General features: G+C 39.4%; 2 protein-coding genes across 2 annotated transcripts in view; both read left to right on the forward strand.

The window, feature by feature from the left end:
* The first annotated feature begins 1,596 nt into the window (after window positions 1-1,596).
* Window positions 1,597-8,125, forward strand: TSLP (thymic stromal lymphopoietin). The gene is made up of 5 exons (XM_074329201.2): window positions 1,597-1,681; window positions 1,767-1,903; window positions 2,838-2,882; window positions 3,060-3,665; window positions 5,696-8,125. Exons 1-5 carry the CDS (start codon window positions 1,597-1,599, stop codon window positions 5,831-5,833), a joined length of 1,011 nt encoding a protein of 336 aa, XP_074185302.1. The 3' UTR covers window positions 5,834-8,125.
* A 12,685-nt stretch (window positions 8,126-20,810) lies between these two features.
* WDR36 (WD repeat domain 36) overlaps window positions 20,811-24,875 on the forward strand; it is a 39,624-nt gene continuing 35,559 nt past the window's right edge. Inside the window, exons 1-2 of the mRNA XM_019727769.3 lie at window positions 20,811-21,108; window positions 22,926-22,953. Of these exons, the coding sequence (XP_019583328.3) occupies window positions 20,947-21,108; window positions 22,926-22,953 (190 nt within the window). The 5' untranslated portion in view covers window positions 20,811-20,946. The remainder of the gene's footprint in view (window positions 21,109-22,925; window positions 22,954-24,875) is intronic.

Below are 24,875 nucleotides of genomic sequence, written 5' to 3' on the forward strand. Positions count from 1 at the left end.
CAGAAAAGTCCATCTTTGAAGTCAGCGGTGAATCAGCGCCTTTTCCACACTCCGATAGAGCCACAACCTTTATCCTCAGGACTTACCAGCGAACTGGGTCCAGCTGTATTGGTACAGCTGTTGAAAGACTTCTGTGAAAAGAGTTCACTTCTGGCTCCAGTCCTCACCCCGGAGTCTGTGTCCTCCCCCTCCCCCCGTTTCCCTTACCACCCCCTCCTGTAGTTCCCAGGCGCCGTATGGCCTGTGACATTTGCTGGGACTCACGTGGGGCGCCCTGCCTCGGCGGCTCAGGCGATGACTCCTAGGAACTTCCCAAGGACCAGGGCTTTGCAGGCTCTAACATGCAAGGGGGGTGGGGGAGGGAGGAAGAGGGGAGCTGGGCGTCTGGGGCGCGCAGGGCGGCGCAGGCCAAGGTCGGGCGGAGCGGGGTTTATCCCCCAGCAGCCTGATGGGCGTCGGCCTTCGGCCCATTCAACCCTCTGTTGGCGTTGCCAGAGCCCAGAGGCGTCTAGGCATCCTCTCAGGCGCTCTCCCTGACTCACTTCGCTGCGTTTAAACTCCCTTTTTTCTGGGCTAACAAGGGTTTGCGAGTACAAATCCGAGCCGGCCATCTCGTTGTCTCATCTGTCCCTAAAACTAGTGTCGGTACTGAGCCCCTAGAGTGAGCCTCAGGCGACCGAAATTGTCTAGGCTGCGCAACGTGGGACGCAGGTCTCTTGAATCGTGCGCGCCTCCGGGAATTGCGCGCTGGACAGCACCTTCCCAGAGCGCGCACCGCCGGGTGCCTGCGGGCCCAGCTGCTGGAGTCTGGCATTCTCGCTGTTATGCCGAGTCGAAGAGTGGGACTGTGAAAGTGTCTGGGCGCTGGACTTTGTGGTTTTAAAGGTTCTTGACACCTATAGAACACCTCCTAGAGGAGACCGCTCCCAAGTGACCCAACAGTAGGCACTTCTTTCTTGAATAAGATTTTGGAGGGTGAGGCCCATCAGATCCTTGTCCATTCATTTCAATTTCTTAACGTCCCTGCCCCTAAGATTCTGGTCACTACTGCACGTTTAATGCCTTCACCTGGAAACTGTCCAAACCTCAGGCTGCACCCACCCTCCAAAGCATCCCGTTAAGTAAGCACCTGAGTTTTCTCAGTAGACACAGAGGAGAGAAAGCACTAGTTGAAAGTGGCCAAAGAAAATGCTCAGGGTGCAGTGGTACTTAGTCCTTACAGCGGCTGCTGCTTTGGGGTGTTTTTTCATGCCCAAGTATTTTCATGCTTGGGCATGAAAATGGCCCTGTAGGAGAAAGATGTGGGTATCTCTTTCTCAAAGCACATTCAGGCACATATCAAGGGTTTAGGGCAAAGATCAGAGGAAGAAGGTGAAGGAAATTCCTGATAATTTTAATAATGTTAAAATTCCATAGATTTGGCTAGTCCTATTTTTTTTTCTTTCATGTCATCAATTCAGAATTCTATAAAGGAAACGAATGACATCAAGGAAAATCATTGGCCTAGAAGAAAAGAGCCCGTAGGCGTTTAGGTGTTATATATGTGGAGCCAGAAAGCTCTGGAGCATCAGGGACACTCCAATATCAGGCAACAGCATGGGTGAATATGGGTTTCTGTGCACTGGGAATGAGAGGCACTTGGGTGCTAAGGCAGGCCTTGCAGATCTAGAGGCAATTCAGTGTGGGTGGAAAGAACTTAGTGTGAAACTTGGGTGGAATTGGGTTTCCAAGTACATCTGATGATGCCTTACTATTTGTTCTGTCAGGTTTTTTCAGGGAGATCTTCATCTGGCAACTGTTAAGGCTGGTGCTAACCTACAATTTCACTGACTGTGACTTTGAGAAGATTAAAATGGAGTATCGGGAAGTCATTTTGATAGACCTGAACTCATATATGATTGGGGTAAGTAAAGAAACATGTTTTTTTTTAATGTGTTTTCCTCAGAAGAGTAGACACACAGAAACACACATGCAAACCACAATTTTACTTTCAAGGAAAGAAAAATAATTGGGGGGAAAAATATGGCCCAGCATTTTGCTAAAAATGTTTACAAGTGATATTGAAACACATCAGCTTCTAAAGTGACTACCTAGAAATTGGCACACAGGAAGTGTGCAGATGCTGATGAGGAGCAGATGCTGATAGCTAACACCCCATCCATCAAGGGGGTCCAGCCTCTGCTGATGTGCTGCTCCACCAGTGCAGCTGAAAAGACAGGCTTGAGAGAAAAAACAAAACAAAACAAAAAAAAACAGAGGAGCGAAAGAGAGGGAATTCTTGTGAGCTAATCCCTAACCAGTGAGAAGATCCCCCGGGGATGAAGGTGCACTTGAGGTCTTTCTCCTGTACTAGGTGCCTTATGGTGCTGTTATGGGGTAAGCTTCCCTTCAGACTGTTTAAAATGCAGTAGTGATCATTTTCCTGATTATTCTAATTTCTGGATAGAGCATGCAAGTATGAAATGCATGAATGGCTATAGGGCAGATGTGGGCATTCGAAAATTGCATATTGCTCAAATGTGCAGCCCTGTGGTACAGATGAGCCCACTTTGGGGTGTGGGAGGGGAAATGTCCCTCCAGGACCAGGATCTTTCCATATCCAGTTTCGAACACTAGCGGGCACTAACTATCTGAAGAGTCTAAATGTTTCACTATCTTGTCAATGACAAGAACAGATGCATAGGAAACAAGTGCCTAAGTGGAAGCGTCTTTCAGAGCATCTTTAAAACGTGGGAACAACGGAGCGTGGGGTGGGGGTGGGGAGAGCAGTAGGGTGATTTCTCCTGTGAACTTAAGTCTTTACCCTTCTCGTCGTAAACTTTTTTTCTTTCTTCCAGGCCCAAAGTACCAAGGGCCACGACTGCCTTTTCTGTGACGACCAGGTGAGTAGTAAGTGGTCAGTGCGGCTGGCTTTCTCCAGGGGAGGGGGTGCCCTGCTGTGTGTAGAACCCCAGGCGGTGGCTGGGCTCCCAGGAGACGCCGACCGAGTAGAGACCACTTGGCTGTCGGAACCTCTGGGCGGTTGCCCAGCTTGGGACTCCACTTCTGTTCCAATTTAGAGCGAGAAAGTCTCTCTCGAGACTGAGCGGGATTCCGGAAGAGGCTACTTTGTATCCCACCCCTTGGGAGGGAAGGCAAATCCGGAACTGGGATCACGGCATGACGTCAGTGGCACACACCCCACATTCGGGGGGGTGCGGTGCCTCAGCGCACCGCGCCGCTTCTTAGCAGTCGCCTGGGTCCCGAGTCTTGGGCGGAGCGAGCAGCGCTGCGGGTCCTCTCTCCTGCCGCGTCCTCTGCTACTCTTGCGACGCCCCCCCTTCCCTTCCCTCCGTGGGGTCTTTCAACCTCTCCTCACCCGAGACTCCTTCTGCTTACTCCCATTAGTTGGGTCCCCCATTCGTCCCCCAGCCCCACCCCCGCTGACCCTTACAATGATTTCTGATCAACTCTCTCTTTTCTCTTTCTGTTCCCCACCCCCACCCCCGCCGTTTCTTCCTTTTCTGGTAAAATTCGCCGCCTGTGAGCAGCCAGATTGCCTCACTAAAATCGAGCACCTTACCTTCCATCCCACCCACGGCTGCCAGTCACTCGCCGAGGAAATCTTTGCAATAAAAACTAAAGCGACGCTCACTCACCGGTGCCCAGGCTACTCCGGAATTCAGGTAAGCTGAAGCAACGCACTCTCGCTTTTAATATCTTGGAGCTAACCTTGACTCAAAGTGGGGTTTTCATGCAGTGCAGAAGTCCTTGTGATTTTTATTCAGGTTCCATCTTTTGAAGAGCAAATATAATGGGTAAACGCTGTAGATTGTCAATTGGTCCCACGTTGACACCTCGACCCAAACCCACCTATTTCTAGGGTTCTGATTCTTTTCGCAGACTTATTGTTCTAAACCTTAGTCCAGTGTTTCATGGTATGATAAGTACACCTCCTACATCAGAATGGCCTGGCTGCCTGAGCATGCGAGGGTGATTAGCCAAACTACCAATTCCCAGGGACGGAACCTGGACCTTCAAAATCACAATCCCTGTTGATGGGCTCCTTATGAGATTCTTATCCATTACAAAATTGAACAGCATTAGTTCAGCTTATCACTTAATAATTGTGTGTTCCTTCTAAAATGTTATATTATACATTAAATCTTTACCCCATGTTTGCTTAATTGCTTGTATTTCTGTCTCTTTATATAATGGATTTTTGCATATGCAGTTATATGCATTAGCATGAATGTGTAACTTTATATATGGAAACAGTGGTGGAGATTTAGGAGCAGGAAGTTGGTGACAGTTTTGCCTGACTTTAAATCTTAGCCCTATAATTTCTAACCGTGAAAACTTGGATAAGTAACTTAGCCTCCATGTGCTGTTTCATCTGCAAAATGAGGATCATATTAGCAAATCCCACACAGAGTGTTTATAAGGATTAAATGAGTCAGTATTTGTAAAAGCACTTGGAATGGTGCCTGGCATGTAACTAGTACTCAGTAAGCATTTATTTCAGCATGCGAGTAAAGCAGGGAATTTATCTTCCTGATGACAAATTTTAAAAAGACAAAGAGACACAAGTGCAGATATGTATGATTGCTATCTATTAACCAATGGACTTTGTCAGTCGATCTGCACACTTGAGTGTCTGGATGGCCAAGGCTGTCAGTTTTTTAGGGACTAAAGATTGAAGCCCTAGGTTGGATCCGAGTTGAGCTTGAGTTGGGTACTCAGTACCAGGCAGCCATGTGAAAAACCTGTTTAATTCTATGCCTTCCATCAAGGAGACTCGAGCAAATCTACAGATGGCCACAGTGAATTCATCCATATAAGAAGAGTATAGAGGACAGACTAAATCAAGTTCGAGACAGTAAGAAAGGGAGAGTCTGGAGTAATTTATTTCACCCCTCTCCAAAGCCCAAAGGGAGAGCCTAAGACCAATAATATTGAATTATGATTTAGCAAATTTTAGATTGTAAGATTTTTGTGTACTAACCTGGTGAACCTTATTGATCTGAATAACATGTGTCTAGGAGGCCCAGTCTGTCACTATTCAAAAGTAATTTAGGAAGAGGAATACACCAAAAGATTATTGCAGTCTTTTTTTTTTAACTTTAGGCTCCTTTTCAGAAAAGCCTTCAGGTGTCTGTAGCACATTTAGGTGGTGAAAAGGACAGAAGGTGGGGGCACTTTGGGTCTAAATAATAGATTTACTGTGTTATAGCAATCAAGAGGCATAGATATGTCTTGTTCTTGAGGAAGTTATGGTCTTGTCAGGGAGATCATGAAATCATCAACATATTCATTTATTTAATCATCCAATAAATATTCAGTGTTTCTTATGTATAAAACATTGTGCTCATTACTATGGGGAATCCCCATGATGCAATAATAAAAACAGTATATAAGTGAGAGCCAAGTTAAATGAAACACACTATGAAACACTAGAAGGGTTTCCAAAAGAAAAGTCTGAGCAATTAGCAGAGCCCTTGTGAAGGAGGTGGAGTTGGCCTTGGAGCAAGAGTAGGTGGGTGGAAAGACGGGAAGATATTTCTCTGGAGAAAGCACATAGGAGCAGACAGTAAGCAGGTGTTTTGGGGACACAGTGAGAGATGAATTTCCATAGAGAAGACACTATAACCTGCCACTCAATACTTGTTAACAATAGTGATAATTAATTTTGATTGTTAATTCTCCTATTCCACAGATAAATAATAATACCCTGGCAATGAAGAAAGGAAAGGAAAGAGAAGACGTAAAAAATGAATGCCAGAAAATCGTCTCAAAATTAATAGGGCTGTGGCGTCGTTTCACTCGCTTTAATAGAAACAAAAACCTTCATTGAAGTCGTATTTCATAGCAGCAAAATCAATCATCTTTATTAGGTAGATGGAATGCTAACTCTAACTGTGACATACAAAAAAATCACTGATAGTTATTTTTTAATTATAGACAGATTTCATAACTTATTTTTGTAAGCTGTTATTGTTTAATGTTGTTTTATAAGAGAGGTACTGTCCCTCAGATGTTGGGGGAGACTTGTGTAGCATTGATGTCTGGGCCACTGGATTTGTGACAGTAATTCTCAGCTGGAATTATATAAGCCTTATTCAAGGGAAGAATCTAAAAATGCAGTAGGAGAATTTTATCCCTTGAAAAAGGAAAAATAATTGAACTCCGTAGCATATAAACCTCTGTTTAAAAGGCAGGCATTTCTTTCACCTGTACTGACACTTCCGGTGTTCTCATATTAAAAATTTACAAGAGAAGGAGATAAAAGCACAAAGATGTGCACAAAAATGAAGCAATCTGAAAGAATTTCCATGCAAAATATTGTGAAAGTATTTTTTTAAATTATGTAACAGACAAGTGGTGTATGCAAGCAGATCCTGAAGAAGTGCCTTTGTTAAAGCTAAAATAATATATATTTTAAATTTATGGAATATATTTTTAATTTATTTTGTAAGCACTTTTAAAAATGTACATATTGCTTTGTAATTGACACTATACATTTCTTAATAAAATAATTCTCAAATTCAAATATTTTTTAATGTCATTAGTAGCTGATTTTCACCTACACACTTTTCTGAGGGACTTCACTTTTCTTCAGTTCTTTACCTCCTCTGATCCCTGAGGCCCATTGAATATGCCCCTCCTGCATAGAGAGATTATTTGGAGATAGGTGGCTTCAGAATGCTTTCCGATCATCCTTTTCTTAAATCACATCTCTAGTCATTCCTTCTTTCCCGTTGAACTTCCTCACACCTGGAAGAGACAAAGGAGGCAAAGGTAAACCATAGATGTTAAATCCGTTCTCCTTCAAGCTAGAGCCATAGGCACCCTGTCACTCATCCTCCACTTGGAATTCTCTGACCAACAGTGGGAGGGGCCACCCTAGCCTCAGCGCCCAGGCCAATACAGAGCAGATAGAAAAACATCAGCTTTGTCCCTAGTGGAAATTTATCCCTGACCACTGCCCTGTGGGTGGTGCTGAGCAGTAATAGAATAGGGGAGGATCAATGTCCCTAAATCCATTTTATCTGCCAACAGGTAAGAGGAAACTTATATTTTGTACCCAATAAGCATTTACAGAGCACCTACTTTGTGTCAAGCCTTCAGCCAATTACTGGGGATACAAAAGTAAACAAGACAAAACTCATCCAGAAAAGCTCCTTCCGAGTGCTGCTGAAAAGGCAGTTTCCTTTGCCCTGATGGAATCAGGACATGCCCTCTTTCCAAAAATCTTTCTTTAAAGACGTAGCCCAGGGCCTTAAATGACATAAGAGAAACTCCTTTGGCCAGTATTCATTCATTTTCTGTGCAAAAGGCGGGGAAGGGAAAGACACTTTAAGCCTACTACTTCATCTTAGTAAGGATTCACTGACTAGATTTCAATAAACTGTAAAAAGAAATACCCTCACAATTTTTCTCAAGGTGTTTGGCCTGATTTTCCTAAAAGCAGGGAGGAATAAGGACTGAGGAAAGAAGAGACAACTCAAAGTCATCCCACTAAATGCAGTTTTTTTGAGTTTTCAGCTTTATCTTTAAAAAATCGTGTATATATTTTATTTTTCTATGTGTTATTTTCTATGTATTATTTTTCCATAGGTGTTTAATATAAAAATAATAATTTGAATTACTTACTATCAAGTAAAAGTAATGTGCAAGAAGATGCACCATGTTAAGCTTTTAATAGTAAGAAGTTTTCCTGATGTTAAAAAATGGATTATACATTTCTACTTTTTGAAATGTATTAAGGTTTTCTAGGTAGACTAATATATTGTCAGTTTTTCATGTGTCCCATGGTCAATGGAAAGAAAGTTGCAAATTCTGATGTAAGCATAAAAAGTTGTATATATACCCATTAAGGCCACCTTGTTAATTATGCTTGTTACATAATCTATATCCTTACTTTTGTCTCCTTCAGTCAGAGGCTGAGAAACCTTAAAGTCTACTGCTGTTATAGTTCTTTATTTCCCTATATCTCTAATAAAATTTTGCTTTCTAATTGTTGATACTATTTTTATTTAATGTGTAAAAATTCATGAAAGCTGTTTATTGAGAATTGTACTCTTTATCATTATATGTCCAAATGAAAATTTTTCCTGCCAAGTAATATATGCTATTTCATTCTCAATGTTTTCTGAGTCTCTTTGTTTTATATGCATCTCTTGTATGTAGATACATAATACAAGTTTGTGTGTGGTTGAAAAAGTTTGTTGTAAGGGGAAAGGTTTGTTTAGTTTTAGCACTGTCATTGCATTGTTACATTTTTATGGTTTTATACTACTAAATTATTCGTGTAACTTTAACCTTAAATAATGGCTTTACCTTTTATTCCCATCAAGCATTTCTTGTTGATGTTTTATCTCAACATTCAGGCATATGAGATCTTAAAGTTTTGAGTTTTGTTTCTGGTATTTATGATTCTCCTTCATAGGCTTCCTATGACTTAATTTAAATTACCGAACATACGTCAATCAAACAGAAGCCAGAATTATTTACCTTCAAAATATACATCTTTATAAGCTGATGAAGTCATTTGTCTATGTTCTTTGTTAAAAAAGAAAAAAAAAAAGGTTCCTTTAACTTTGTAGACCTGAATCTCCATTTCCCCATAATGGCAATCAAAATACAGTAAATGTCAAGGGAAAGGTGTCAAATGCTTTACTGAAGTCAAAACATATTAAGACTAAAGAAACAAATAAAAAAATGAAACAAAAATTTTTTTAAATGCTAAACCTATATCATCCCTCAAACTACAAATTAAGTACACTTAACCCCCAAAAAATCAATGGGGTATTTTTAATATCGCAATTGTATTCCTATCTAAATCTTACAAACCAACGAGAATTATGCCAGAGATTAATGTCGGGCTGATCTGAATTTTTTCTGTTTCTTCCTTTCCGTTATTCAAAAGTATTAACTTTTCACAAATGTTTTTTGTTTTAGCTGTAGCTTTGATAATATCTTCTAATTGGCCTAGTACTTTTTAAGTACAGCTATGTTTTTGACATCTAGTGTTTATAGAATACCAACTAATAAAGTTTCACTGATTACTATTATGTACAAGTTATTTGTGCCTAGACATAAGAATAATAGTTTACAGATGAGGATAACAGCTAATTAACTTTCTTGAGTCTCAGGTTCTACACTTCTGAAATAAGGATGATGCTGTCTATACTGAAGGATTATTATGAGAATTAAAGTACAGAAGAAATACAAAGCTCCCAGCAATCAGAAGAAAAATACTTTAAATTTAGCTATTCAAATGCCTATTTCATTACACAGATGAGAAATAAGGGCTGTTACAGAGTCTGGTAAATCTCCATTCATTCATTCATTTATGTATGTATGTATTTATTTGGAATGAAGACTGAAGTATTTATTCACCATCTTGGACTGATAACATTCTAATTACTAAGTCAAGTCTCTCTTTTTTTTTACTTTAAGCGACTGTCAATTATGGAAGAATGAAACAGAAAGTCAGGGAATATGCTCATTTGATAAATCTCCTTTCAGTTTTTAGCTTTCTGTCTAGGACTGCTTTGTAGCAATGGAAAGAAGGCTAAAAAGTTAATCACACAATTTTGACAGCTTGGCAATTTTGTACTTGAAATTTGTGATTGAGAGTTTTTGTTTCTGGCCAAGATGGAGTAACAAGTTCTGGATTTACCTTCCTACTTGAAATGACCTTCCCCCACCCCAACACACACACACACACACACACACACACACACACACACACACACACGGGGGAAAATAACCCACAAAATACATAGAACAGTGGTTTTCATAATATTGGGCATAAGGTAATGAAGGACAGTAATCCTAAAAGAAGGGAAACAAATGAGGTGAACCCAGCTTACTGGCTTGAAAGTGTTTCCTAACCACAGCACAGGGAGGGGACTCCAGCAGAGTGAGCAAACTATCTGAGTTAAGGAGATAGGCTGAGAGTCCAGTGAGACCAAAGCAGTAGAGTTTACAGGACAGTACCTAGGTAAAGGGAATTACACACAGAAAGAAACCCTGAGATCTGTAGAGGACACCCCTAGAGTATTTGGCAGAGTTCTGACCAACACATGCCTGTGAGAAAACTACCCAAGACTGAGGAAAGAAGCATCTGAAAGATTAGAGACGAGTACCTAGTGCTCACTGAGGGCCAGGAAGTTTGCCTGTTCCCCCCAGCCAGACATGGAAATTCTCCATTCATTAGGTATTGGGAAGGGTACTCAGAAGAGTCTTATCTCAATAATGGAAAATAACTGGTCCAAGCCTATGTGCTGCCGTGATCTCACCTAACAAATCTTCAAAGAGAGACTTGAAAGGATCAAATTGTTTATAAGTAACTTACTGCATTTCATAACAAACGTCAGGAATATGTATAGAAATAAAAAATATCCAATAAGGCAACACTCACAATGTGTTGGCATGCAATCAAAGATTGTCATACATGAAGAAATAGTGAAAACAACCCATGATGAGGAGAAAAAAATTAAACTCATCTATAAATAACAGAAGTTAAAATGAGCAGGCAAGAACGTTAAAGAAATTTTTATAAATGCTTCAATAGGTCCAAAAAGTTAAACTGAGACGTGATAGATATAAAGGAGACTCAAATCCAACTTCTAGAGGTGAAAACTACAATGCGTGACATGAAAAATACAGTGTATAGCGTTAATGGGAGATTGGACATTGCAGAAGGAAAGATCAGCAAAGTCTCATATCAATGTATTATTACCTTGGATATTATAGTTAAGATGCTACTTTTCTAGAATGTGCTCATGGATGCACTTTTATGACCCTGCTCCCTCCCTTTCTATTCTCCCTTCTGCTAACTATGATTCTTATGGGGAGAGGAATGGCAAGGGATTTCAAATTATATTGCGAATGAATTTAGATTGTGTTTGGAACATGTATCTTGGATATGAAATTTTGCAGAATAACTCGGGACTAAATACTGTTCTGGGTGCTGATTATGTACGAATGAACAAAACAAGAAAAAACCTCCACCATTATGATGCTTATCCACTAAAATATTAAAATAAAATAAAATAAATGTAATAAATAAGCAAATAGTGTAGTAAGAATCTCTTCTTCTCTCTTTTTGAATTTGAATAAATATTTACAGAAAATCAGCATCTTGGTCACTGTCAAGGCATGTCCCAAACATGGTAGGAATGTGCACTGCTATTGAGAAATCCAGGGTAAAGGTGAAACTTCAAGTAAGTACAATATATCAAGAAGCAAATAACAAGCTATCATTCTGTTAGCATTTGCTCTTTAATTGCCCTGATATTCCAGTGTTCAAGGCTCTTTTGTGCCAAGTAGTACAAAATAAATCAAGATGTTCTTGTTCAGGAATATGTGGGTCAAATGTTCAAATTAGTTGAGAAGTTATTCTCATCTTCATAATAAAATATAACATTTTAGAACTGGAAGAAAACCAAGGGATTATCTATGCAGGTCTCTGCTCATTAGATATAATTAGTAAGACCTTTCATCACTGTCAAGTATAAAGAGGGTCATGTACATTTTTACTTATTATATCAGTCACTTGGTCCAAATTTTATTAGGGTGCTAAATTTTTTTTTTTCGTAAGTGAAAAGCATATGGAAATAAAACAATAAGGTTAAGAGGTTATTCTGTATGTTGAACTTTGATCCTGGGTTCTAAGGTCACCACTGTTTTAGTTCATTTTCACATGCTCAGAGATTGTTCCCCAAACCCACATCTTGCTAGGGCACCTGACTCCTGAGAGGTGAAGCCTCTACTACCCACCGTAGTAGAATCAGCCGCCTCCAGCATTCTAAGGCACTTCTTAGCTCTAATTATCTGTCCAGACTCCCCTTCCCTTTACGATGAATTCCTCTGTAGAGCCCCTACTGTCTGGTTTTGACCGCAGACCTCAGAGTACTATTTCAATCCAAGGCTCCTGATAACATTTAACCTTGATCCTTTTTTTCCCCTTCAGGAGGCACCTGAACCACTCAAGTTGTGCAGATAAAAGGCAGCACCTAATTCAGTGTTCTTTCTATCGTGCTACACTGCCTTTCTCTTTTGTCTCAGATGTCCATCTTCTTATAACCACATCTGTGTTTTGAAGCCCTTCCACATAGTTTGGGACAAGGCAAAGCCAATCCATAGAGTGCTCCCTGACTGCCTCATGAAGACTCACCACCATATCAATACCACTGGCACACACTTGGGCCACACGGGTACGCTGGTTCAACACACACCACTCAGTGTCAGCTGTGTTGCCGCTATCAATTTATTTACCTTGTTCAGTGCCTGGCAGGTTGTCTGCCTCTACCTAATTCTAATGATCTAGAGCAGGGGTGTCCAAACTTTTTTCAACGTTTTTCACCAAGGGCCATATGCGGTAAAATACACAAACAGCCGGGCCACTCACTCGAGGTGAAGTATGTATTGCCTCACCTGGTTTATTTAAGTAAACTGAATATATTTTTGGAATTTCCTGCGGGCCAATTAAAAATGGATTGCGGGCCGCAGTTTGGACACCCCTGATCTAGAGGTAGATCATTCCTCTACCTAATTCTCTTCCCTCTGGGAAGCCTTGGTCCCCATATGAGGATCTTTACTCAACATAGGATAGTATCTGCATATACACTACGTTCATTAGATGTTCTGTAAGAATCACGACATGACCTATTTGCCTGCATTTCTATTAATGGGAGTGTCTGCAAATGCAAGCAGACTGTTTGTACCTCTCACATACTCTCTTTCCTACTAAATAAGACTAAAACACTTGGGACCCCATTTAGTTTGCTTCTAATTATTCTCTATTTCCACATATTAAATCACCTCAGAGAACTACAATCATCAATTATATATTCTAGACCACAGTAGAAAGATATTTAAATTACCATAATACTACATCACTTATTTTCATAATCCAGAAAAAATATATTAACAAAATGCAAGAATGTCTACGTAGTAAAGTAAAACAGGAAACCTATGGTAATTTTGCACCTTTAATATGTACATTTTATAGAGCAAAAATTATTAGTTTTTACATAGAAGCACTTTTCTGGAAATGGAAGGAAAGAAACAGAAATTGATAGAATGAAGTGGACATTGAATTTTTAAATATATGTAATATTTAACAATATAAAAAAGTCCTAAAAAGTGTCTGAGAAATATATTAACATATCTTCCAGACAAGTGTTTTGAAGGAGCCAAGTATTTCACAATGCAAAGTTATATTGTTGAGACATTGTTTTTAGTGATTTTTTCTCCTGTTTTCCCTGAGGCACTCTGTTTAAGGACCAGGAAATTGATTTCCAGACAGGCTCAAACACATAGATTTAACACCATATTCAAGTTTATTTCCTGTAAAGATAGCCGACTTAGATAAAATACATCATAAGAATCAAAGCTGTCTCTCAAAATTCAGTTTTAATTGATGTTTTCTTTCTTTGGTTTTGGTAAAGAAAGAAGCCTGTGTACTTGTTTACTCTCAATCTGGTTTCCATTTTATTCCCCCCACGGCATCTTGTTTTTTGTCTTTCTCTACCTTAACTTTACTTTTACTTTTTGCTATCATGTTACATTGTATGTATCTTTTAAAATCTTCTTTAAAGTATTTTTGAATAAGTCAGAGAAATAATGTAAGTATGCTACATGATAAATAAAATGGTATCACGTTTATTCTTTTCTTTTTATAATTAAGAATACTTCTGGGCAAAATTGCCAACAAAATTTTCTTACCAACCCCAATGCCCTCCACCTGTATTTATAGAGTACTGAATGAAGCCACCCATGCTCCCTGACTATACAGTTGGGTGGCCTATTTGGAGGATTAACAACAGGTGGTAGAGCTGAAACCAGAGGCCAAACAAGTCTGGGGCTTGTGCAGCCTGCACTTCTCAGCCAATAGACCAACACAGGAATGGAGTCATACAATAAGTGTTTATTATCAGAGCACTGGTGGTCTGAGAAGGCATCGGGTTAACACCTCCAAAAAGTGCTTTAACATTCTCAGACCAGCCTGGGATACTTTAAGGAAAATCTGGGTGTTCCTCTAGAGGATACGTGACAGTACCATGGGGTCTGCATGGAGTCTTCCCTCTGGCGATGTGGCTCTTCAATGCGCTTATCAACCTAGGAGCAGCATGACAGTAACCTGGAAAGAATCCTGGGCCATAAAGATTGTGATCAGCAAGCATGGGGATATGAGTTATAAGTTTCAGGGTAATTTTCTAAAACAGGGAACTGGGGCAGGGGACATTTTGAGCTCAAGCTGCAGGGAAATGATCTCTTACTAAGCTTTAGGTCAAGGAAAGGCGAGGCCGAGGATGTGGCCAGACCTCTACTACAGGAGTCCCAACTGGGCCCTGCTTCAGAGTGATCAAGTTCTTTTCAATGTTTAAGAGATCTAGCCAAATATTTAATTAAATGTGGAAAGAAGAAAAATAATAGCAACAAGTATGGGCCTCAATGCTTATCAGAGAAGATATGGGAAAATGTAAATTTTAAAAATCCCTCCTCCAAAAGATCTTTCTCTCATTGTGTAGTGTTGTTTTTGTTTTTTGCTGCCACAATTTCCTGAAACTTTATAAAATGTATCTGGATTTTTAAAATTACCTTCTACTTAATCAATTTTTATAAATATTCAAAGGCATTTAACAGGTACGTATTATCTAACGTGATAGCTTTTTTTCCCCCCTTCTACTTCCCCACCCTCCCACTCCAGTTCAAGCCGTTGTTTCTCAGTCTAGTTGTGTAGGACCCAGCTCCCTGGCCCATGCTGGTGTTATGAGCCTTGCACTCCCCCCCTCCCAGGCAGTCGGTCAGCGGTCATTGGTCGGCCCCTCACAGTAGTTCACAGCCGGTCTCTCGCTGGCTGCTCGCCACTTCCGATGGCTACTGGCCACTCACACTGGCCACCAGCTGCTCATGGCAGCACATGGTAGCACACAGAAGCCCATCGCAGCTCACACCGACCTCTAGTTGCTCATGGCAGTCCAGCTCCAGGGAGAGCCGTTGTTCACATTCTTAGCTTTAGAGGGCGCAGCTCACTGACTCATGTAGGAATGGAATCGGTGACCTGGGCGTTAGGAGCTCGGGCCTCCAACCACCTGAGCCAGCTGGCCAGCCCGTGATAGCTATCTTAAGTCAATAATTTTATTCAAATTCTCCAAATTCTTGCTTATCTTCTTTACAATTCAGAATCAAATGTTATTTGTGCTCCTTAGGTTCTCCATAAACACATATCAGCTTTTTATTTATTTTTGTGCTATCACTGGATGCATAAAGGTTTATGGAGATTAAATCTTCATCCTAAACTGTGCCTTTGATTAATATAAAATTGCTTTTTATTTGTTTTCCTATTCCCTACCTTAAATTCTAAGTTAGAGAGACATACTTATGATATTTGTATATAGTCTGTCTACAGTAAATTATAAATAGTTGAGGTTTGGCTTTTGACCCGAACTAAGTATTTTAACTGCTTGAAGACATTTGCAATAACTTCATAAAAGCATGTTTGGTCTGCTAATATTTTCTTGTATGTTTATTTATCCATGTTTCATTTTTTTCCTACTCCTATCTTCCAAAGAAGAAGAAAACTAGAACAATGTATCTCATTTATTTATCTTTTGCTGAGAAATTCTCCTATCTTTGGACTGAGAACCGAGGCATTTATTGAAACTACTTAAGTCAAAGGTCATCTTTCAGTGAGAATTTCCCTGGAAATATTTAAAATAGCAATTCTCATACTTTCTACTCCTCACTATGCCTTTTCCCCCCTCACACTTATCAACAGCTTTCAGAGCTATTGTTTACTTTTTTTTATTGTATTTTCTGTCTCTCTTTTATAGAACACAGATTTCATGAGGGCAAGTTTTTATATGTCTGTTCTAATTATTTGTATGTTTTTTATATTTATTTTGATTTTGGCAATACACTTGGAGTGTCTGGTATTCATTAATGTTAAATAAATACTTCTTGAATGAAATGTTAGGTCACTCAGGTGACAAAAGACATTTTCAGTGCAAGGTCACCAATGGCAGCAGCTATAGGTCTTTTCTCTGGGACGGTTCAGTTTTCCTTAGTGTTCCTGCAATCTTCTATTTGGAGGTGTTTATGTGCTTGAAGGTTGGTATATGTGCTGGGAGCATGGTATGAAAGGAATTAGGAGACCCACTAGTCAGTGTGTGATGTTCACTTCATTTTCCAGTCTCAGCTGCAACAACCCTCTGTGCATGCTTTCCAAATCTGGATTACTTAGGGTTCATTTCTCTAGAAAATCCTAATCTCCACAAAAGAACAATAATAGCATCATTGTTCTTATTTTAAATGGCTGTAAATAATTCTTAAACGAGATTCAGTTATTTCTCTCCCTGGAACTTACCTGAAGACTTCAGAGTGAATGTAATGAGTTCAGGATCATATGTGACGGAGGTTTTCCATCATGCAAGACTGCTATTTCAGTGGTGCCGTTTCTCAACTGGTGCCAGAGAATTTGAAATCCTGCTAACAGGTACTGGCAGCACACATTCCATGAGCTCATCCATTTCCAGTATTGACAGCATCACTATGCCAGCCATTTCCTTAATGGTCAAAAGGTCTCAAAGTGACTTGCAGACCACCGGAATTAAAATCACCTGGGAAGTTTATTTAAATGTAGATTCCTATTTGTCTGCCCCTCTTCTGCTGAATCAGAGTATTGGTTTGTAGGTCCTCAGCGATTCTTTTGCATATTGACCAACCCCAGTGATAATAGTTTAGTCATATCCAACCATGTATTCAGTTATTTAGAATTCTAAACTGACCCATAAATATAGTTTTATATGGCCTATAAGCAAATGATTAAAAAAGAGATAAGGAAGAGAACTCCAAGAACACATTATTCCTTATAAATTTTTAGTTTTGGAGAGGTCTTTGATGATCAGGTATTGCTTCTGGGGAGACCATTTTTGCAACAGTGGATGCTGATTCTGTACCAATGAGATAAGCTGGGAAATTATGGCCTCACAACTGTTCCTAACAATTCTCCAGGTCGGTGGACACCTCTGATCATAATGTCTTCATTTTGTGTTTATTATGTACCTGAAATGTGCTCAAATTATATTGATAACAAAACATGCCAATATCTTCCTTCCAGATAATTCTTTTATAAAGGTCTACTTCAAGGTAAGAACTTTTATGGTAATTTGCAGATTAATTTTTTCCATTAATTCTTTCCTTTTCCCCCTCCTACCCTTAGTCCCTTGGTGTCAGGAAGGTCTGGTAATGAATGGAGAAGAAAGTCTTTATTACCATCAATGTAGCATTTTTTTTTAAATGAGGATGAAAGAAAAGTAATAACCTTACTGTCAGTGGGCCTTCATGGGTCTAGTCTCATACCAGATAGTCTACTCAGGGAAAAGACTGCTTGGAGTACTTAGGAAAAGCTGTTATACGAAAAGGAATAGTCCTTGGGAACTACCTTTTACAGATCTTTGGGGGGCCTGTATTTCTGGCACTCATGTCAAACAAAATTCCTCAAGAGAACAGCAGAGCATTGAATGGTATTTCATGATATCGTCATCTGATGCTGTTAGCCCACGTGTCCTATTATCCCAGCTCATTACAGTGGAGTACTTCAACTTTCAGTTCCCAGTGTAATTGAAAAAGGAAATAAAAGGATCTTTAAAACAAAGAGAATTTCTCTACCCTAACTACAGGAAAGGATAGTGTTGTGTGGGTGCCTGAAGTGATAACAAACCTAAGGATACTCTTTCCAGGGAGCTGACGCTTCTTTCAGGCTAAGTGTTAGCCTGCGTACGATTGAAGAACTGTTTTATTTGCTGTTATTTAACCAGGTAAAATTTGTTCTGAGTATTGGGAAAATCATCCACCATTCATTTCCTTGTTAAACTTTAATAATGGCAGCAACTGGGTTGATAACTCTTAGGACTGACTGTAGTTAGGAAAGTGTTATCAAAGTAGGTAATTAGGGAAACAGCCAATCCAGACCTGGCCACAGGCAAAACTGTGAAGCAGATTAAATGCTTTATTACTTTGAAAGAATAGTGTTTAATACGTGAAAAAGAGGAGGATTTACATGAAAAGAGTTGAAACAAATAGTTTGCTATGAAAGAGGTTTCTCTACACTGCAACATTTAAAAGACATTTCTCAAGGAGGCTGGCTAAAACAAGCATTTTCTATAGTCTCCAAACTCCAAATCAGAATTGCCACGACAACATTTTAGTGAAATGTACATGCTTATCTGTGGAAAAGATAGATCTGACTTATTTAGCAAATCTCTTATTTCTACCCTGGTTAACAATATCTCAGTGCAATGTGTGCTCTAGTGGCACTACTGAACCAGTGATAGACGTGCTGTCATACATCTTCCACTACAGAGCAAAAATAGGGCAGCCAGAATGAACAACTCCTCAAACTGGAGAGTCTTGGATTGAGAATGAGGAGAACTGACATGTGGTACCTGCTCTTCTACCACCGAGTTGCACAGTTGTAGTCCATACTAGTTAACTCATCTCCGAATTAAGGGGATGGACAAGAAAGATCTTGAAATTTCCTTGGGTTTCTGACATGCTTCTATCAATACAATAGAACTAAATGTAAGCATTTTAAAATTTGATTAGCAAGATAATCATAAATACATTATGTATTAATGTGTATTGGTTATGTATTAGTTACCTCAAAATGTAGTGGCCTACAACAGCAATAAACATTTATAAGTTATAGAGTTGAGATTCAGGAGTGACTTTATAGGGTGGTTCTGGCTCAGCATCTTTCATGAGGATGCAGTCAAGATGTCAGCTGCAGTCATGTGAAGGCCTGACTAGGGCTGACTAGGGCTAGAGGATCTCCTTTCAAGGTGCTGTACTTCCATGTCTAGCACGGTAGTGCTGGTGATTGCCAGAAGGCACTCTGTTCCTTGCCATGTGAAAAACTCCATAGGACTGCTTGAGTATCTTCCCAACATAGTGGTTGACTTTCTGAAGAGCAAATGACTCAAGAAGGAGCAAGTCAAAACTTCAATTTTTTTTTTTTTTTTATACTCTCGCCTGGATATACATGGCACCCTACTCAGTGTGAGAGGGGACTACAGACAGGCATGAATACCACGAGGTAAGAATCATTGAGGGCCATTTGAAGGCCGGTGATCACAATACATGTAGTCAGTAACCAAAAAGAAATGACCTTTATTATATAAACTACTGAGAAACATTCATATTTAACCCATTTTAAAAAGTCAGAAATGATAACATGACATAGCTATATATTTAATTTATCAGAATATTGTGATGCCCCAATGCATTGAATCAAATTGAAAAGGATCCTTTGTCAACGATCTACTACATCCACTGTTTCTTTTATTCTGACTTGATACTGGCATCCTTGGGGACATCACCAAATAAAAAGAGTAATAGCTCGTTCCTTTTCTCTGACTACACATTCACATTATTTGCTGGCAGCTGAATAGCAAGCAACTCAGGGAAGTAACTGGTAAGGAGAAATAAACTCTGGGCAACTGTTAATACTGAAAAACTCACTGTCAGCCCATAACATCCTCCCTTTAAAAGATCACAGCATAATGGTTAACATGCATGTTTACTAGATTTTCTATGACGGTTCTAATTTCAGAAATTTTGTCTCACTGTCCAGATGGAGGTCAAAGAACATAAATCTGATTGTCAGACAGGGCTAAATTCAAATTGCTACACTAGTATTAATTGATCGACATTAGGTAATCTCCAGAAACCTCACTCACGTTCCTTATTTAATGTGAATTCACACACATCATATGGCCCAAGGTTTGGTCCTGAAAATATGATTGCTGACCTTCACTGATCTCCCTTTCTCCTCCCGTTCTAAGCCTTGTGTTAGCTTGGATGTTGGCACTAAATAATCTCGGAACTTTGGACAAATCACTTAACCCCAATGATCCAATTTCCTCATTTGTAAAACAGTAATATAATTTTTGCCCTAAACACTGCACAGCCTTAATTTGAGAATTATATTAAGATAATGGGTGTCAAAGGCTTTGTGAACTGTAAAGTCCTGGTCAGGAAACTTTTTAATTCTCTCCCCAAATTGCCAATAGATGCAGATGTCTTTGCTTCTGATTATAAAAGCAACATCTGCATTATACACAATTTAGAAAATTCTTAAAAATGTTTATCTAGGTTGTACATACGTCTGTAACTCAGAGGGAAAAATTAATAATCCATTAATATTCCATTCATTTTTACTGTAAATAAACTCAGTAGAAGGCAAACAAAAATCTTTTTATTATAAAGAATTGAAATTTTATTGGAAGCATCAGGATAGTATTCTGAATTCTCACATACCCACTCCTGAGATTCAACAATTGTCAGTCTTGTTTCATCTAGACACTGCACTTCATCCCCAATTATTTTGAAAGCAAACCCCCAGATATATCATTTTATGTGTAACTATGTCGGGATGTATCTCTAAACAATAAGGACCTTTAAAAACATAGTCACAACACTACTGTCACATAAAAATTAACAATAATTTGTGTCATCAAATACCCAGACAGTGTTCAAATTTCTTCATAGTCTCATGGTTTTACACGTTTAACCTGACACCTTTTGGGTTAAGACTTTGGTCTCCCCTTCATCTTCTTGGACTTCGCGCTTCTCTTGTCGCTCTCTTTCCCTAAGTTCCCACGGAAAAGAGACCAGTTTCTTCCAGCCCTACCAGAGTTCAGGAGCATCAATGAAGTGCTGGAGACTGTGGCCCGCGGAACCGAAGTCGAGCCTCGCCTGCAAGCTCCGGAGGGAGCTCTTTTTCAGTTGCACTGAGGAAAGTCTCCGCTCACGCGGTTGGCAGCTGACACCGGAAGCGACTGTGAGTCTTCTGCCCAAGCAAAGCTTTCCTCCACGAGACGCGCGGAAAGGTCGGGTACGCGGTTTGCACCGGTACTGGAGTCCAGAGTAACCGGGCCCCGCGCAGCGATGGAGCAGGACGCGGGAGGCCGCACGGCCAGCGCGCTGTTCGCAGGGTTCCGGGCTTTGGGGCTTTTCAGCAACGACATTCCACACGTGGTGCGGTTCAGTGCGCTGAAGCGCCGATTCTATGTGACTACCTGCGTGGGCAAGAGCTTCCACACCTATGACGTGAGTGCCTTCCTCCTTCGCGGGCATCCCGGGAATCGCCCTCCTGGGCCGCCAGCTCAGCTCTGGGGTGATCCCGACCCCTCCCTTCCACCTACCAAGGCTTCGCTTCCTGCCTTTCTGCCCCTTAAGCCCTTCTTGCCCTGTTTCGCCTAAGCATCACATCCCCGCTTGGGGCGAGTTTCAGAGGCAGTCTGGCTAGGGGAGAATACTGGAGAACATTTCAGTTCTGTGGCAATATATTGGTTCAGTAAATATCTATTGAAGTTCCTTTGAAGATGTAAATGTGATTAAGACAAGTCCCTCGTCCCCCGCATTCTTAATGTGAAAGAATATATTGGGAGAACTGATGGGGTTGAGATTAATTATATTTTAGGGGACTATCCATATTGATAGCAAACTAATTTCCCTAAAGTTCCCCGGCATCTATATTCTGCCAGTGTTGAGGGTCTGTCATGGTGCCATTTACTGCAAACCTTGCAGCAATTTCTTTGCAAGGTACATACACATCATTGTTTCATAACACCCTTATGTAGCACCCTTCCTGCTTGTTAGTGATGGGCTTTTCTCCTTTAATATCTCATCATATCTCACCAATCGTTGAAATCGTCTTTTGTTGTTTACTTGTTTCTTTTGTCTTCTCCAAATGAATGTATTCGCTGTGAAAACAGACCTTTTCTTGATGATGAGAGTGATAATAGCAAGTGTTAGTTAAGCACGTTTTCTGGAAACGGTGCTATAAAGTTGTATTGCTTGAAGGATCGTGAAAATCAAGCAGGTTATTAGCAAGATGAACTGGTTGTTGGTAGCCGCAGAGTTAGCGGAAGGGAAAGTGAGGGCCATGCCCAAGGTGGAGATGGTGGTGATAGTAGCTAACATTTTTTGAGCAGTTACTGTGTGACTGGCTGCACTCTGTTTCACACAAATTTTATTCATTGAATCCTCATAATAATCCCCTAAAGTAGTTATCTATTTTAATCCTTATTTTGTAGATGAGGAATTTGAGGCACAGCAAGATCAAAGTAACTTTCTCAAGGCTACAGGGTTGGATCAGTAACAATTGATTGGGGTCAGCAAACTAGAGCCCACAAGCCAATCGTGCCCACCATTTGTTTTTATATGACCCATGACATTTTAATTATTGTCCATGTATGCTTGTGTTTATTATAATAGGTCATAACAACTTCAACTAAAATTTGCACAGTAGTAGAATACAGTATAGTCAAATTTTGGCATGGCATGAAGACATCTACTCTCATTTAAGAACCAGGATATTTAATTGATCCCTAAGGGCCCTTTCAATCTTAGCACTCTTGTATCTCTAGTGTTTGAATTCCCATTTACACCTCTCTGAACTCTGTGCTTCGGAGATGGGCAGTTTTGAAATTTTTAAATGATTGGAGAAAAAAATTTTAAAAACAGTATTTCATGACATGTGAATTATATAAAAATCAAACTTCTTTACTCATAGATTAAGTTTATTGGAATACACATATATTTATGTATTATATATGGCTGCTCTCGTGGTACGTTAGCAGTTGAGTATTTGCGACAAAGACCACATAGCCTCTAAAACCCTAAAATATTTACTGTATGGCCCATTATAGAAAATGTTCACCTGCACCTACCATCACCACCCCTGATGAAATAGTTGAAACTGTAAGCTTTCCTAATAATGAAAATTAGAATCAATGTCTTTTTTAGGAAGGGCAGCGTAACAAATTTATGTATGAACTTGTATCTTAATCTTCAAGTGTTATATTATTATAATTGTTTTTGTTAATGAAAATTTAATCCTTTTTTTTCTTTTTTTAAAACAGGTTCAGAAACTTAGTCTGGTCGCAGTAAGTAAGTGTAGACTTTATCTTGAATATGCATGTTTATAAAATTTTGACATAAATTTAAGATTTACAGAAAATAAAAGGAATCCAGTGCATATATCTGATACATAGCAAAAAACAAACAAACAAACAACCAAAAACTCTAGGTCAGGATCATGTGTTACATTCAGTTAATGTGTGATATCTTTTTAGTTTTCTTTAATGTGGAATAGTTTGTCAAGCTTTGCATATTACAACATTAACATTTTTGAAGACTATCTAGGCTAGTTCTTTTTTAGAATGTCCTTTGATTTGATTAAAAAAAATTCCCTGATTATTAGATTCAGGTTATGCACTATGGCAAGAATAGCAAAGAAATGATGCTGAATTCTCAGTGAATCTTTCAGGAGGCACACGCTGTTTGTTAGTCCTTTTCCTGGCAGTGATAACTTTGATCATTTGGTTAAGGTGAGATTTGTCAGAAGCTCCATTTTAAAGTTTTACTCTTTGTAATTATTAAGTACCTTGTGGTAAGATACTTGGAGACTATGTAAATATCTTATTACTCTTTGAACCACTGCTTTTATCATTTAGTGATTCTTGCCTGAATCAGTATTATGATTTCCAAATAGTGATTTTTTTTTTGATTCCATCATTTCTTTTACTGAAGGGAGAGTTTTCCCTTATCCCACATTTTGATATTTTTTCCAAAGGAAGGAATACTTATTTTTTTGAAAACTGCTTAATAGAATAAAGGGCTTCCTGGGGCTGAGAGATTCTAGTTTCACTATCAAATAATGGTATTTGTAAGAGAAACAGGAGAACTGTAAGGAATCCAGTGTGTATGTCTGATAAAACTTACATTTTATAAAAGATTATAGAAGACAGAAGGACACTATATCCTAAGTTGATTACAGAAGTAGATAATAAACCTATAATAATAATAATATGGAAATGAAACTCCGAAGTGTAATATGCAGTGTGAAAAATACTTAAAACAATCCTCTATCTTCTAATCCTCCTGCCTCCAAAACAGGAAATAAAAAATAAAAAGTCCACGGAGGCCTGATGGCTCTGTTGGTTAGAGCATGAGCTCTGAGCAACAGGGCTGCCAGTTCCATTCCCACATGGGCTAGTGAGCTGCGCTCTCCGCAACTAGAGTGCCACTGAGCTGCCTAGGGGCGGCCGGATGGCTCAGTTGTTTAGAGCTCACGCTCTCAACAACAAGGATGCCAGTTCATCTCCCCACACGGCGACTGGACTTAGAGCTGAGCTGTGCCCTCCACAACTAAGATTGCAAGGACAACAACTTGACTCGGAGCTGATGGGTCCTGGGAAAAACACACTGTTCCCCAATGAAGTCCTGGAAATACACACTGTTTCTCAATAAAACTCTTTAAAAACATTTTTTAAAAGTTGATTATAGTAGTGAGAGAGGACTCAAGAAATCATGTATAAACAATGCTTAGATGTGATAGGCATAATTACCTTGGAGAGGACTGAGTGGAAACATATTGTTCGTTTTAAGGGTCAGCATATAGAATATCATGACTTTTTTTTCTTAGGGTACTCTATAGTGTAGAGTTATACAGGGTTCTAGGTTTTTATTTAGTTTTAAAGTTTTTTCCTGGAGTTATTAGTGAACTTGATGTTCCTGAAGGCGTTCACATGCATGACCATCTGCTAGAGCTTTAAGTGAGGTATTAAGTTTTTCCTAAGTAACCTCAAAAAGCTTTATTTCTTTAGAATTATGTCTCTCTGTCTGCAAATACTAGACATTAATTCTCGTAGGTAAGCTTAGGGTGGTTTCATAGTCTCAGTCTGATAGTTATTAGATGTCTAAAATAACATTAAAGTCAAAATTTTATACTCTAATTCTCAGCTTTCATTTTACATATATGTGTATATGTATGTGTGTGTGTATGAAACCATGAAAAATGTTATATGTAT

The sequence above is a fragment of the Rhinolophus sinicus genome, chromosome 3 (genome assembly GCF_057876585.1).
Source record: "Rhinolophus sinicus isolate RSI-liver-muscle chromosome 3, RSI-T2T, whole genome shotgun sequence".
Lineage (NCBI taxonomy): Eukaryota > Metazoa > Chordata > Mammalia > Chiroptera > Rhinolophidae > Rhinolophus > Rhinolophus sinicus.